This window comes from Pundamilia nyererei, unplaced genomic scaffold (assembly GCF_000239375.1).
Source record: "Pundamilia nyererei isolate P.nyererei 1_Seehausen unplaced genomic scaffold, PunNye1.0 scaffold00092, whole genome shotgun sequence".
NCBI lineage: Eukaryota > Metazoa > Chordata > Actinopteri > Cichliformes > Cichlidae > Pundamilia > Pundamilia nyererei.
Genome location: NW_005187493.1, coordinates 1,175,122 through 1,189,963, shown reverse-complemented (window position 1 = coordinate 1,189,963; position 14,842 = coordinate 1,175,122). Strand labels below are relative to the sequence as shown.

General features: G+C 38.2%; 1 protein-coding gene across 2 annotated transcripts in view; it reads left to right on the top strand.

Annotated features, from left to right (window-relative positions):
* Window positions 1-11,809, top strand: part of LOC102205727 (growth/differentiation factor 11) — a 21,754-nt gene extending 9,945 nt beyond the window's left edge. Inside the window, exons 2-3 of one of the 2 annotated variants that reach the window (XM_005739521.1) lie at window positions 3,357-3,730; window positions 10,211-11,809. In XM_005739521.1, the coding sequence (XP_005739578.1) occupies window positions 3,357-3,730; window positions 10,211-10,588 (752 nt within the window). In that variant the 3' untranslated portion in view covers window positions 10,589-11,809. Of the gene's footprint in view, window positions 1-3,356; window positions 3,731-10,207 lie in introns of both variants that reach the window. The other variant, XM_005739520.1, reaches the window with a different exon arrangement.
* Window positions 11,810-14,842: the final 3,033 nt, after the last annotated feature.

Sequence of the window (14,842 nt, the reverse complement as noted above, 5' to 3'; positions counted from 1 at the left end):
ATATATGTATAAATACATGTATGTATAAAATCTATCCTTCTACTGTAGGTGCATTCCTCGGTCTCATATTACTTATTCATTGTATAACTACACCCTAACTTTCCCTCTCCATCTGTTTTCAGCAGCTTACCCGGCTCAGTTCTCATCCATCCCTCAGGAACGTCACTGTGTTCACTTATTAAAAGCATTTAAATGGGCGAGGACTGTATGAAAACTGACAGATGGCATGCTGAATAAACCCTTATATTCTATAAGGCTCCTCTTACATGCATGTATAGGAGGCTAGCCATGGAACACAGGTACCCAGGGAGTCCACCAGATGTTTGATAGGCTCACCTGCAGGCCCGCTGCGTGTTGGCAGTAAAATCCATGCGCTACATATGCTGCAATTATACCACAGGGAAATAAAGCGCTATAATAATGAAGCAGGCAGGAAACATGAGGAGGAAAATCAAACAAACCTGGTTTCCTTTGCAAAAACACAGTCTCTTTCTTTCCGTCTTTAATTTGGATTTCAGTTTGAGTAAAATGAGATGAGTGCTCTTACTGTAAAGTAATTAGTTTCTACTTTTCATCTTCAGTTTAGCTGACGAGAGAGGTGTTTGTGCTCCAGTAGGTGGTGCTGGACGCATAATCAGACTTCTTATCTTGACTTCATTATTGAAGTCAGTGTTAAAACACAGAGCTTATACCTGTGTAAATTGCGCAGGAAATTAAGCCATAAAAACAGTCTCTCCATAAAATTATAAGCTTTTCAACAGCAGTTACTTCAGGTGGAAGGATTAAATGTCCCACCGCTTTTTTTCTGGATCTTTACAAGCTAGACCTGCTCGTTTTGCACACGTGGAGCACTCTGGCAAGGCGTGGGGTGTAATTAAGCTGCAGGCATTCATCCTCCATGGTTTTCCTCTGACTTGTGCACTAACAGGATCCATAAAGGCACAAATTGATTTCACCTATCAATGCAGTCATTGTTTAACATGACGTAGCTCATATGTTGTGCATGTGTGTTTAATAACCGGGGACCTCGCTGGATCACGGCGTGCAGGCCCTGCTTCTCGGATTACTCTGCTTGAGAAACTGACCATTTCATCCCCTCAGCATTTGTTGGATTTTTCTCACAAAGGCGATGAAATGTGTTTGCAAAGGAAGTGCTGGTGTATTCACGTCCTCATCTGCAGTGACTCAAAACAACAAAAAGTATTAATCACAAGCAAATTTGCAGAATAATTCATTACCAGTTTTGTGCTGATGAGCAAACACAACACCACCCACGTTAATTGCTGTGACCCCAGCAACCCCCCAAAAGGAACATTGTTTGTCCAGCGTGAGACACTGTATAATTTACACTCACTAATGACTTGGAAATACAGGCTGAAGGACCATGTCTGTCCCTAACTTGGCCCTTATTCAATGCTTGCCTTGGACTCTTCTAATGGACAGTCCATTTGTACCTCAGTGAATTCTTATCCCTCAATGCATGCCCATAATTAAATTGCAGTGTCCTCTCCTGGTTTGATAAACAATTCACTATTGGCTGCAGAATCTCCACCCTAATCAAAACAACAACAAAGTGATTCAGCGTTGTTATGTGTGCGCCTGAGGTTTCCAACGATTCTCTGGTGAAAAGGCGTGACGTGAAGAAAGACATATTACTATTGCCAAAGGGTTGACCTTGACCTTCAAACTCAATCTGGCTGTTAGAGCTGCCCCTCCCCAGCACCCCTGAGATGTAAAGAGGCTGACAGGTTTGACCCCTGATCCCATTTCTTAACTAGGCTGAGGTTCCAAATAACCTTTTGACCCAGGAAGCAGGTTGCCCGAGCAACCTCAGATTTAGCAATGATTGACAAGTTGATACAGTTTTTTTTCTTTTTAAAAAAGATGGACAACCGCAACTCCTAAAAGTGCAGAATCTGTAGTTTTAATTTGTCCGATTTGCTCGGAGATAATGGACAGTTTAAATATTCTATTGTACTCTCGGCACATTATTATGCCAAATAAGTACAGAATAAATTTCCCTTAGTAAATGAATGCTTTACATGGAAATGAATGAACGAATTCAATGGATGGACGTGTCATTATATCAGATGGAGGTCTATGTAAATGACCATGTGCAGATCTGACATGTGGTGCAAATCACCAAAACACCAGAGCCCGCCCGAGATCATGACAGGAATAAATCTGGCTCTTTAAGGGGACGCCTTGTGTTCTGTGACATAACCCTTAATCCAGACCCCAAATACATTTGTAAGAAAGGGACCCACTCGGAAAAAAAAGAAACCTTGAAATGTTTTAGTTTTGCTAGTTAAATGCAGGGGTGGGCCATTTCATTATGAGTGACCCAGGGGAATCTAAGGTTACCATCTGTCCACTGGCCACCATTACAGATTCTTGTTTTTATATGCAAATGTATCTGTTTTCCAACCTTAATGTAATCACACATGTAACTGAATAGATAACTGACAGCCTTCAAGCAGACAGGCTGAGGATGGCTGTCAGTTTACTACAGACATGCTGCTTTTATTAAAATAAATGTTAGGGGGGGTTTTGTTTTGTTTTTTAACATTGTCATGCTGTAAAATGAACACCAGGTATCTCTCTCGGTTTAGATCACACTGTTTCTGTAAATTATGGGCACTTTTCCAGGTGTTTACAATCTAACATAGTAACTATAGTTTTCCCCAAAGAACCTACAAACTATTACATCTAGAATAAGAAGTATCCTTTCAAGAGTGCAACCCTTTTTAACTAATTCAGTGCTTCTGTTTATTTGTGCCATGCAGGCCTATCACAGTCGTTGGCTTTATGATCCATTACAAAGCATGAAGTAGTGCATATGTGCTTTCTGATGCCTTCACAATGCACTGTTTATTTTTATATTAGAGGGGAGAAAATCCCACTTTTACTGAAGCTTCTGTTTTCCTCTGAGTATTCATGAAAGCTGTTCTGAAACAGTAGAGAAAGAAAGCTGCAGAGTGATGCTGCAGATTCTCCTAATTAATTAATTCTTTGTTATCTTCTAAAGACCTCACATGACTCAGTTGGAAGGATGCCTTTTGTTTATTAGCAGCATATGAACAGAGCGTGCTGGTTTGTCCTTTTGATGATGATGGCGATTTTGCATTTGTACATCCAAAACACTGACCATTAAATTGCTACTACTTTATTTATTTATTTGTCTGTTGTTTTAGAAAAGATGATGATGAAAAAGAAAATCCATGCGATTAGAGGTGGAAAACCAGAATAAATATGAGTACTTTTTTGCATTTAGATTAAAATGCAAACACTCTTAATGCTGGTGAAACAACTGTCCACGTGTGCTTCAATAAATCTGACTCTCCTCTGTTTCACAGCGGAGCCTCTGGTGCAGGTGAATGGAAAGCCCAGCTGCTGCTTCTTCAAGTTCAGCCCCAAACTGATGTTCACCAAGGTGCTGAAGGCCCAGCTGTGGGTGTATCTGCGACCGCTGCAGCAGACCTCCACCGTCTACCTGCAGATCCTGCGACTAAAGCCAGTCACAGAGCAGGGCAGCCGCCACATACGCATCCGCTCCCTGAAGATAGAGCTCAACTCCAGGGTCGGCCACTGGCAAAGTATTGACTTTAAGCACGTGCTGCAGAACTGGTTCAAACAGCCCCACACTAACTGGGGGATCGACATCAACGCCTTTGACGAGAGTGGCAATGACCTGGCAGTTACCTCACTGCGACCTGGGGAGGAGGGACTGGTAAGGACCCTCAGACCTGTCCCTGGGATGGGGAGGGAAATCACTTTGTGCACATGCAAATTCAGATTTTATTCAAAGAAGGCAATTAGAAGATCATATTATTAGTCGATAAGTTGGTGTTAATAATCGAACAAAAAAGTGAAAGAAAAAGCTTGAAGGCAGTAATCCTGTGCATCATTTCTGCCTCTCCACATATTTTTACTTCTACAATAAACTCTTTGAAGCACGTAGAGTAAAATTTATACACAAAATATACCAGTCGCTAGTGAGGAGCCACTACAGCTATACCGTGTTTTTTTAATGATCCCCTTCCAAGTTTTACATATATTGTAATATTGTTTCCTAATATCAGATTAACATCAAGTACAACATCAGGATAAACATCCTGAGCAGACTGTAAAATAAAATAAAATAAAATAAAAACATGTGGTATCACAGAGACAAAGACATGACAAGTATATTTTAAAATATACAATAATGAGATAGGAAGAAAACACAGGGGTGTCTAAGCGGACGAAATTGGAGGTCCACAAAAAGGGGAGTGTATAATGCTAAAATCTAGAAAAACTGGGCTGACGACAGTGAGACAGTGATAGGTAATTATATTTTGTAACTTTATTAGTAGTAAAGCCTGATTTTAATAGGCTCTAAGACTCTAGAACAACTAAACAGCAACCTGAGCTCAAACATTACAGTACAACTAAAGCTCAGCATTACTTTAATGAAAGAAACACCAAAACATGCGGCAAAAACTTTAAGCAGTAAAAAACAAATAAATCCAAAATGCCCAAAAAAAATCCAAAACAACACAAAACTACCAGACCTTGAATATACCTCCTTACATTAAGAAATATCTGCAACCGCTCTGCAGCGGGTAGAACGGTTTTTGGTTGTTGTTTTTTTGTGAATCTGCATTAATTTTAAATCAAACAGAAAATCCTCGCCATGCAATCATAACATCGCAGTGAACTGCTGAAGGCCTTTGATGCTTTACTCCTGAGTTCCCCTACGTATTTTCTGTATGATTTCAAACTGTATTTAAATCATATCTATACTGGTAAATCTGGGTTCTGAAAACAGCCGTGACCACTCGAACGCAGCTGTTTCAGATCGGCCGCCATATTATGGATATCAACAAAGTCTAATGACGTCTAATGATACAAAAAGTTCTTTCTGCGCAAAATACTTTTCAGAAAATCTGATTTTTATTCCTTTAGTTTTAGGTAGAAATCTTTTTTTTTTCACTTTCTTAAAGATAACAACGCCAGTTAAAGGACTACTCCATTTAAAAATGATCCTGCTAGGACGAAAACATGTTTATTTGCAATGGTTCACCTTGGGGAAAATGTGAAAACTTTAAGTAATTAAGACTAATTTTTACCCAGTGTTCCTTTGAATACTTGGGATTTTTTCCACACTGCAAGTATGCTTCACTTTTTTCAATGCTAAACCTCTGATGTAATGGATGGAGCTGCTTCAACCTTAAACCTCAAAGGAAAACTCATGAACCATTAGTCTAGTTAGCAATCCCAGAGTTACTGCAACTGACAGTTACAACATCCCTGTTGGATTATGTAGGCCATCTATCCTGGTTAAGCAACACCAAATATTTACCAAGTGATTATTTGGGTCAGCTCTTCACAACACGTATCAGGGGTCAGCTCTGGTGTCTTGGCCAATAAATCGCTGCCTTCTGAGCACACAGCAGTGTGCTATATTATTCTTGGTAACCCAAGAAAAAGGAAAAGATCAAAAAGACATGCAAGTGTACAAAAATAAAACAAAACACAACAAGAAAGACATGAAAGAGTCAAACTCTGCTTCTTCCTGATCCTCTGGGTCTTTTTTCTACAACAAAAGCCCTAAAGGCCAGGCTGACATGGTCTCACCCCAACAGCCTTTCAGCTTATTTCCTCTTTTCAGTGTGCTCGAGCCCAGCTGGAATCACTGTGAGGAGAAGAAGGCTTTGTAAAACAAACATGATGGAGTAAAATATTTGATGTGCTCGCCTCTGCCCAAAGGTCAAGGTTATGGTAGCCTGCAGATGACCTCTTGGGTCATGAATCAAACCAAGCGTACAGAGTCAGCTATCGATGTTTGAATAGACCAGTTTCTCTCAAAGCCCATGGAGTCAGTGCTCAAATGGAAAGTTGTGTTTCCTATTCAAAGCTGACAAATTAATTCATACATTTTAGTTAATTATAAAATGACTATTGAATTTAATTCTTTTTCTTTTCTTTTTATACTTACAAGTGTGGTTTCTTTGTATTCTTTGTACTCAGAGTTCAGTAGAAAAAGAGTTAGGGGCTGAAAATGCTTGCCGTGTGAGCGAAGTGCTATGAAATCCATTTAGTTTCGTTAAAGTAGATCAAAGTCTTTGTAGAGAAAATATATTTGCTCTTACATTATTTAGTATCAGAGATTTCTACTTTCCCATCAGATCCTTTGCACACAGATGTCCAGATCACCACATGAATATTAATGATGGAGTTATAAACCGTATGTCACAGCATTGTAAATGTTTCATTTACGATAGAGTCAAGAGCCCATATGGTTTGTTAGATGAATTGAGCACCTGACATGGCACAAAGCTTACAGAATCTGCAACTGTGGTACAGGGACATGCTATTTGTACAATTACTAGACTTTTATTTCAGATATCAATTGCTTATTTTAGCACAGATATTACTAGTAACAATCATTAAAGTGCCTCAGTAAGACAGTATGACAATTGACAGTAAGTCATCACTGTATGTATACAGCACTCATCTTTATCAAGGATTTTATGACATATCTGTTATTTCTTCTGTGATTTTTAGGCTACATTTGTAACTCTTCTAATGCTCATCATGTTGCTATAACAAAGTGCAAATACTTCGTTACTGTGCTTAAGTAGAATTTTGGGGTATCTGTATCTGTACTCCCTACATTTTCAAACAAGTATCTGTACTTTCTACTCCTTACATTTGCAAAACAGACTCATTACTTATGGTTTTGACAGATTTGAGGGAAATTATTATTTCATGTCACTGCGAGCCCTAGAACATCAAACCAATCTGAGCCTTAACAGTAACACATGAAAAGCAGTCCTGTTAGTCTATTAGTCACTAGAGGATGTCGCATAAAAAGAGACAAAAGAGGTAAAACCACGTGTTATAATCAGGGGTTAAACTGTTTGTGTCCAGTTTTTTCCAGCTGCTGTATTTCGCAGGGAGAGAAAAAAACAGAGAGCTAACTTCACTCGGAGATGAAGAAAGAGAGGTTATATTTAAAAGTAAGGACTGCTCAGTGGTAGTCCTAGTGTTTTTAAAATAGGTATTGTGTCATTATGTTTTTTCAAATTGTGAGACCTGCTGCAATGCAGGTCTCTGAGGGAGACTAACTGTGTCATTTAAAGGTGGCATGAAAAAAAATCAGCAGTTTACTGCAGGATAAACAGATTAGTTTGCTGTACTCTGGTGGGTTCAAAGTAAAGAACAGTGTGTGTAACTGGTGCACAGTGGCTGTGGTGCTCATGGTCAGCGTTAGGTTACATCAAGTGTAGCAGAGATGAATTTGAAATTAAGCTGATGATGTTAAGACCCATAAAGACAAACATAAAGACTGTCATTGTAGAGAATGAAAATAGGCCAGGACAACTCATCTGCTTACATCTGGTTCAATTCAGTTGTGTAAATCCACAAGAAGCAGTAACACTCAGAGCAGTAGCAGACTAGATCAGCTGAAAACAGCCTGGACATTAACAAAATCCAATAGAGCTCTCAATAGAAATTATTGTGAGTCATGAGTCCCTTTCCCGATGGCGAGCCATTAGAACTGATTTTAGGGTTCCTCCACATGCTGAATCACACTTTAACCTCTTCCTTACTCATTTCCATTTTAGTACTGATAGTCTGTGCTTCTACTTAAGTACAAAATGTCTTTACTTTTGCCACCTCTGCAAATAACTACTCTGAAGTCACTTTGGTGGGTTTTTGTACTTAACTCACTGAATCCATTTTGTGGTGGATTGAGTTGGTGTGATTATTGGTGTCTTTATTTAAAATGCACTGACTGCCCCCTCCCTTGCATGAGGTGAGATGTTTGCAAAGGTTTTGGACATATATATTGTGAGATAAAGATAATAATATTCATTCAACATTTACAGACATGTATAAAATCTTGGCCATAGCTTACAAATCTGAAGCTGCACTCTCTCTAAAGGGCAGCAGGAGGCGACACCTTAGGTTGAAAAATGCATTGATAATATTCTGATCTCAGTCAGTGGCTTTAAATCTTATTTGTAATAAAGATGTTTTAGATTATGAATCCTTTTAGAGTGAAACAGAAGGTTAAGCAAGTAAGGGTGGGCCGATTCTCTGCCTGCAGCACCCTGCTTGTCTATGTCAGACTCTTTATTTGTTCTCAGTTCAAGATAATAAAGACATAGTTCAGGATTTTAGAAAAGAAGTTATTTTTTATTACCAAAGTTTGATTATAATATTTACAGTATTGAGAATATGAAACTGCTGCAGTTTAGCCTAGTGCAAAGATTGGAAGAAGGGAGAAACAGTTAGTCAGGCTTATTCCAGAAACAGATGTCCAAGGATGCTGATTAAAACACTGCTTTGTTCTTTAATTATGTTTTTATTCCCACAAATAAATAGAGGAAATAAACTAGAACAGAAGTAAACTGTTTCATCACAAATAGCAGACAGGCGTAACGACTTCCCAAAGTGTGGTTTTCTTTGTGTGGTTGAATATGCACTGCACAAAAATGACGTGTGGATGGATAAAATGTTCTAATCAGAGCTGAAGAAAGAAAGATTTGGTTGATTGTAAGAATCCAGTTGATGAATGGTGCAATTCCTATAATACATAGAAAATCCCAACAATCAGATGACTGCCTATGAGCAAACACTTGATAACAGTGAGAAAGAAAAACTTGGTTTTAACAGGACGAAACCTCCAGCAAAGCCGGGCTCAGGGAGGGGGAGCCATCTGGTGCAACTGTTTGGGGGTGTGGGTAGAAAGACAGGACAAAAGACACACACAGAGAGCCGGAGTTTGAAATTATTACTAATGATTACATTATTGAATTCAGAGTGTAAAAGAAATGCTCCGTGCATTATGTGGAACTAAGGGAGAATTTCTTTTATAATTTTTATCAGAATGTAAAAGCAGGAAATTAGAGGTCATCCAGGTCTATATGTCTTTAAGACATGTCTGTAGTTTAACTAATTGGTGTATGTCATCTGCCTTCATGTATAGATAAAGCTGGGTGTCATCTGCATAGCATTAAAAATGTATGCTATATCCTCTAACAATACTGCCCAAGAGAAGCATACTGTATATAATGCAAAAACATTCTCCATTCACATGAAAAAAAATAAAATAAAATAAAATAAAATAGATATGATTCATTTAGAAGTATATTCGAAATATCAGTTATCATTGCTGTATGGTAATAGGTTAAAAGAGTTGGTTGCTGTCCAGCTAGACTGACTGAGATGAGTTAAAACAGTTAATAGCACTAACCCCCAGTCACACAGGGCAAGAGTTGGTTTTACAGTACCTGGCAACCACCAGGTATTGTGGTTGCCAGGTAAAATGAGCATTCCCCAACCAGTTGTGAATTGTTGCTGGCAGTTGATGGCTAAAGCCACAATCATGTAGGCAACTTTTTCTTTGAAGGCAAAACTTCTTTATTTCTGATAGTGTCACACTTTTTACGATTTCACAAGAACTTGTACAGTAGCTGGACAGTTTTTGTAAGCCCTTCACTTCCATTCAAAGTATGATGGCAACTATATGCTAGCTATCAAAGCAATCACAGGAAACCTTTTGTCAACACCAATGACTGGTGGTTTCCATGGACGATTCTCTAGTCCTGATTGACTGGTGCTCTATTCATTTTACCCTACATTATCACATATTCAACATGGTTGACAAGACAATGTGGTTTTTACTTGCAACAGCGAAAATGTCAGTATGGGCCCGCTTCATGTCATTCTGCATATCTATTGGTTACACAAATCTACATTACAAGGTGAAGCTTGACCTCAGCTGGCACATTCTGCTCTGCTTTTTTCAACACTGTGACAAACCATCATTGCACAGCACAGGCCATAGAAAAGAATCGCTTCTAGGGTTCTTGCATTCTATGTGAAAGGCCTTAAGGATCATCAACCATCTGTCATCTTGAAATCTGACAAATCCAAGTCTGCTTTACCCATGTCTAGTGGTTAGTATGCCCTGTTACTGGAACATTTTATTTCCTTGACTCATTATACCACCAAAATGTAAGAGTTTAAAAGAAACACATACGAGACACACTAAATTCTCAGACCAAAATGTTGAAAATAACTGATGTTATCTAAATGTTTGCATTAGCAAATTGTCAGTTTATCGTATTTTCCTTTGCTGTCATGTCTCTGCTGTTGTTCTCTTATAACCACCTCTTTCTTTTTGTCCTGCCCCTCCTCCCCCTGATTCCAGCAGCCGTTTCTGGAGGTGAAGGTTCTTGAGACAACCAAACGTTCTCGGAGAAACCTCGGCCTGGACTGCGATGAGCACTCCACTGAGTCTCGCTGCTGTCGCTACCCTCTAACTGTGGACTTTGAGGCGTTCGGCTGGGATTGGATCATTGCCCCTAAACGCTACAAAGCGAACTACTGCTCTGGCCAGTGCGAGTACATGTTCATGCAGAAATACCCGCACACCCACCTGGTGCAGCACGCCAACCCGCGAGGCTCCGCGGGGCCCTGCTGCACCCCAACCAAGATGTCTCCCATTAACATGCTCTACTTCAATGACAAGCAGCAGATCATTCACGGCAAGATTCCAGGGATGGTGGTGGATCGATGTGGCTGCTCTTAGGCTGCTGGAGGAAGCACATTTGTGTAAAGCCTACATTAAACCACCTGAAACCCTTTCTGAGCTCTCCCCTGGCACCAGAACCCACTCCTCGGCACCAGATTTCACTTCTGCTCAGCCACAAAAGCATTCCACTGGGTTTCCATTTGTCCAGTAATTAAACTGATTCTAACTGTACAAAAAAGTTATAAATGAAATAAGAATCAAAACAGAACTGAGTGATGGAAATACCATACATTATGAATGATTTTAAGAGGCTGTACTTGTGGAGCAGCTTTCGAAAGTGGTAAATGAGGCGCTATAGGACATGTGTTAGTTTTGTGGGTTTTTAAAATATTTTTTTAATGACATCTTTGTGAAATATCCAGGTTAGTGGATTGAAATGACAGGAGACAGGAGTATTTACACTTTTAAGAGCAATTCCAGTTTTGAGGTGAGTTCGCAAATACTTCATTCCACAAATGCGTTTACTTCCAGTGTGATAAAAATGTTCTCAAAGGGGCATTATCAAAATTATTTTGCAATCCATCACTTTAACAAAAGCTCAGAAACAAAAACAAACACGATGTGAATAGGTTTAACTTCTGGACGTACCATTAGAGGAAATCCAAAATCTTCCTAAGAGTATTAGAGATATCCAAAAAAAAAAGAAACAAACAAACAAACAAAGAAAATAAAACTGCACCCTCTTTTAATGTGTATTACCTGAGTTTGACATTTTCAAGTATCTCCAAAATCTCTCCACGGCAACTTTGATTTGTTTTGTTTGTTTGTTTGTTTTTAGATTTTTGTAATTAAATATTAAGAAAGGGTTATACAGATGGTCCATAACATGTTATGTAATATGTAATTTGGCCTCTGTAATGAGAGAGGCTTTCAAATCAAACCCTTAGGATGTGATTCAAGTTCAGCCTTAATTTAAGGGGTTTAACAAAAGTATGGCGTTAACTGTTTAGGAACTATTTTCATATATAGTTCCCCATTTTCAGTGGTTTAAAATTAACTGCGTAAATTATTATAGTTTAAATATAAGAATTGTTTTAATAGTTGAATTTTTGAATTGAACTATTTTTTGAATAGTTGAATACTAAAATGCAGTCTACAGTAAAAGCTACCCTCTGAGATGCATGCTCTACTGCAGTGATGGGGAACTCCAGGCCTCAAGAGCTGATGTCCTACAGGTTTTAGGGCTCACCCTGGGTCAACACACCTGAATCTAATGGTCAGTTCATTACCAGGCATCTGGAGAACTTCAAGACATGTTGAGGAGGTAATTTAGCCATTTAAATCAGCTGAGTTGGATCAAGGACACATCTAAAACCTGCAGTCCGTAAATTGTCCAATTACTTTTGAGCCTTTGAAAGCTATGGAAACTATGGGTATGAGAACTATGATAAAAATGAATGAATTCCTAAACAATTAATTAATATCCTGAACTTCAATCACATCTTGCTTGTTTTATTTAAAATCCATTGCAGTGGTGTAAAGGGGCAAAAATCTAAAAACCATCTTAGTTCAAAAATCTATGGACCTAACTTTACTAGTTCAGCTCCACATTTAAAAACAGATACATAAACTCAGTATTGCTGTTAACCATTTGGCAAAAAAGAGTTTACCTTGCACACTGAAGTCTAAAGAAAAACTGAAATCCAGATGCACCAAGTTATTCAGTACTGTTTTGGGGAGAAGGAAGAGGGCAGGCTTTGCCTTTTTTTTGTTTTTTGTTTTGTTTTGTTTTTAATTTATCCAACAAAGGAAAATCTCGTTCAGCTTTTGCAGTAAATGTTTAAAACAGAGAGTTAAATGCACTGTTTTATAACTTGAAGAGGCTCGGGACTGAATATGTAATAAAAATTAAAAAAAATAACAAAACAACAAAATGCATACCCTGAAATAAAAGACTCAATGCTCACTATGTCCTAAGTGAATAATTGAGCTGAAATTAACACAAACCACGATTACAGTTTTATCACTTTAAGTTTACATTTCTTTTTGTGCAGTGTTTGTGGTAGATGCATTACTCCTGACACACCAGTTCATGCTTGTTCTTTTTTTTTTGCTAGTTTCAGAATGGATAAAAATACAAATGCAAAAGTGCAGTAATGTACTAAGACATTTTAGCTTTTATGATTTACAGCAAAGAAAACAAACAAAAAAAAAGATAATTTAACTCAACCACTGATTTTAGCTTCGAAAACATATTTGACTGCATTTTGAAATGCCCCCATCCACATCAACCTCAACTGTATCATCGCTGTCATAATGGGAAAAAAAAGTATTTGTTAGTGCTTGAACGCAGAGTAGAATTAGTATGCTTGAAGCTTGTCTTTGTCTCCTGGGTATCAAAGCAAAGATATCCTTTTGTTATAAACGAAAGCACTATGCTGTTGGATAAAGGAAGAGCCTTCTGACATTATATATAAATGATATATGTATATATTAAAAAAAGAGGGGTACAAAAACCTTTTTGGGGGCACTCTACCTTACCAACAATAAATTTTGCACTATGGGACGTTCATGGCGTGAGGAGGTAAGTGTTGTGTTTTACCAAGCACAAGAGAGCTTGTACAGTATAGGTTAAAAAAAAAGAAACTATTCAAGCTTCTGGTGATGAACCATAAACTAGCGAGGTTATCACTTCTTTTGGATGCCATCACACTTTCCTGACTTTGTCTGAAGCGGGGGCCTGTCCATACACTCACAGATCTCTATCAAATCTTGAACCTGGATGTACTGTAGCAGCGGCCTGAAAGGCCTCCACGCCCGCTTTGGCTGATAAGTCTTGTGCGTAATAAGTGTCTGGATCAATGACTGTAGAATGCTTTAACTGGAAAAGGCCCGCCCATCAACTTTAACCTGTCACCGCATTAGAGAGACTTCATTCTTTTGACGTAAAAAAAAAAATGAGTCGAGTGTCTTACGTAGAAGTTTGGGGGGGATTTTATATTTTTTGGTTTTGTTTGTTTGCTTTTGCCTTTGTGTGTGTTTTAAGTGAAAGCACCCATGTAAGAATGGGAGGAGTACCCAGGGACTGTTAGCCAAAGTAGAGAATGACATGTTGTGTGCTGTAACTTTTATAATTGCAGGAATATGCTAGAAAATTTCAAAGGGAGGGAAAAAAGTTGGTTTAGGGGCAGTGGTTGGGTTAAAAAAAAAAGAAAAAGCTGGTCCATTTTTATTTATTAATATTAAATACAATGCATTTCAAAGTCTGTCTACCTCACGTTAGCCTAAAAATTTGCTATCAGTTTATCAGAAACTTTTACTCATAAGAACATCCCCACCCCCACCCCAACCTTCCAAAAACAGATGAAAACCACAGGGTCCCCTTGCTCTCAGGTTCAGATTGAGTTATTGACAGAGTGACTGATGGTACCAGTTCTGGTAACGCGTGGTCAAAATATTAACTATGGTTAACGCTGTTGAGAAGTTACATTTTGAATTTTAGTCTTTGTATACTGGTATATGTAAGAGGGGTTTTTTTTCCATATAATTATATGAGAGTAAGAAATGTAAATACCAACCCAAATGTTGACATTTATGATGTTTTGGACAGGTTCACCGCTTCTAATGTTTTTCTCTCTTTCCCTCTTCATCCCTCTGTTCTTTGTGTAGTTAAAGAAAAAGAAAAATCACCCCACGTTTGTAGTTCTATGGTTGTGCATATGAGTAACTGTTCAATTATTTTTGCCTTTTGTTGTTTATTTACTGTCATTTTTCTTTTGTACAATAAATCATTTATTTAGCTTATGCTGCTTTTGTTGTTCTTAAGGTTTGCATCTGCGCAAATGGGAAACTTCGGACCACGCAGAATAAAATGAACTAGTTCACAATCAAAGTCCACGCTTTAAAATACAGAACCAAGTTCACAAACTAAAAATGAATTAGTCCACCTGCATGTTTTAGCTATTCTTTTTCAAAAGAACCTCAACCTGCCATCCTAAATACTCTATTTTCTCTTCAAAAATGAAATAAATTACTGTTTACTACTATAGAATCACAGAAAGATAAATGCAAAGAAATGTACAAAACACAGTCTTTCAATTTTACATTTTTATTTATCAGGACATAATAATGATCCAGCCCTTAGCAGCTCTTACAATTATGTAAATACACTGCAGTAAGAAAGATAATTCAGAAGTGGAAAACATTCAGTTTCAGGGAAACTGCAAAAAATCCAAGAGCTACAGGCCTCAGTTAGCATCTTAAATATTAAAGTTCATGACAGTACAGTTCAAACAGACTAAACAAGTATGG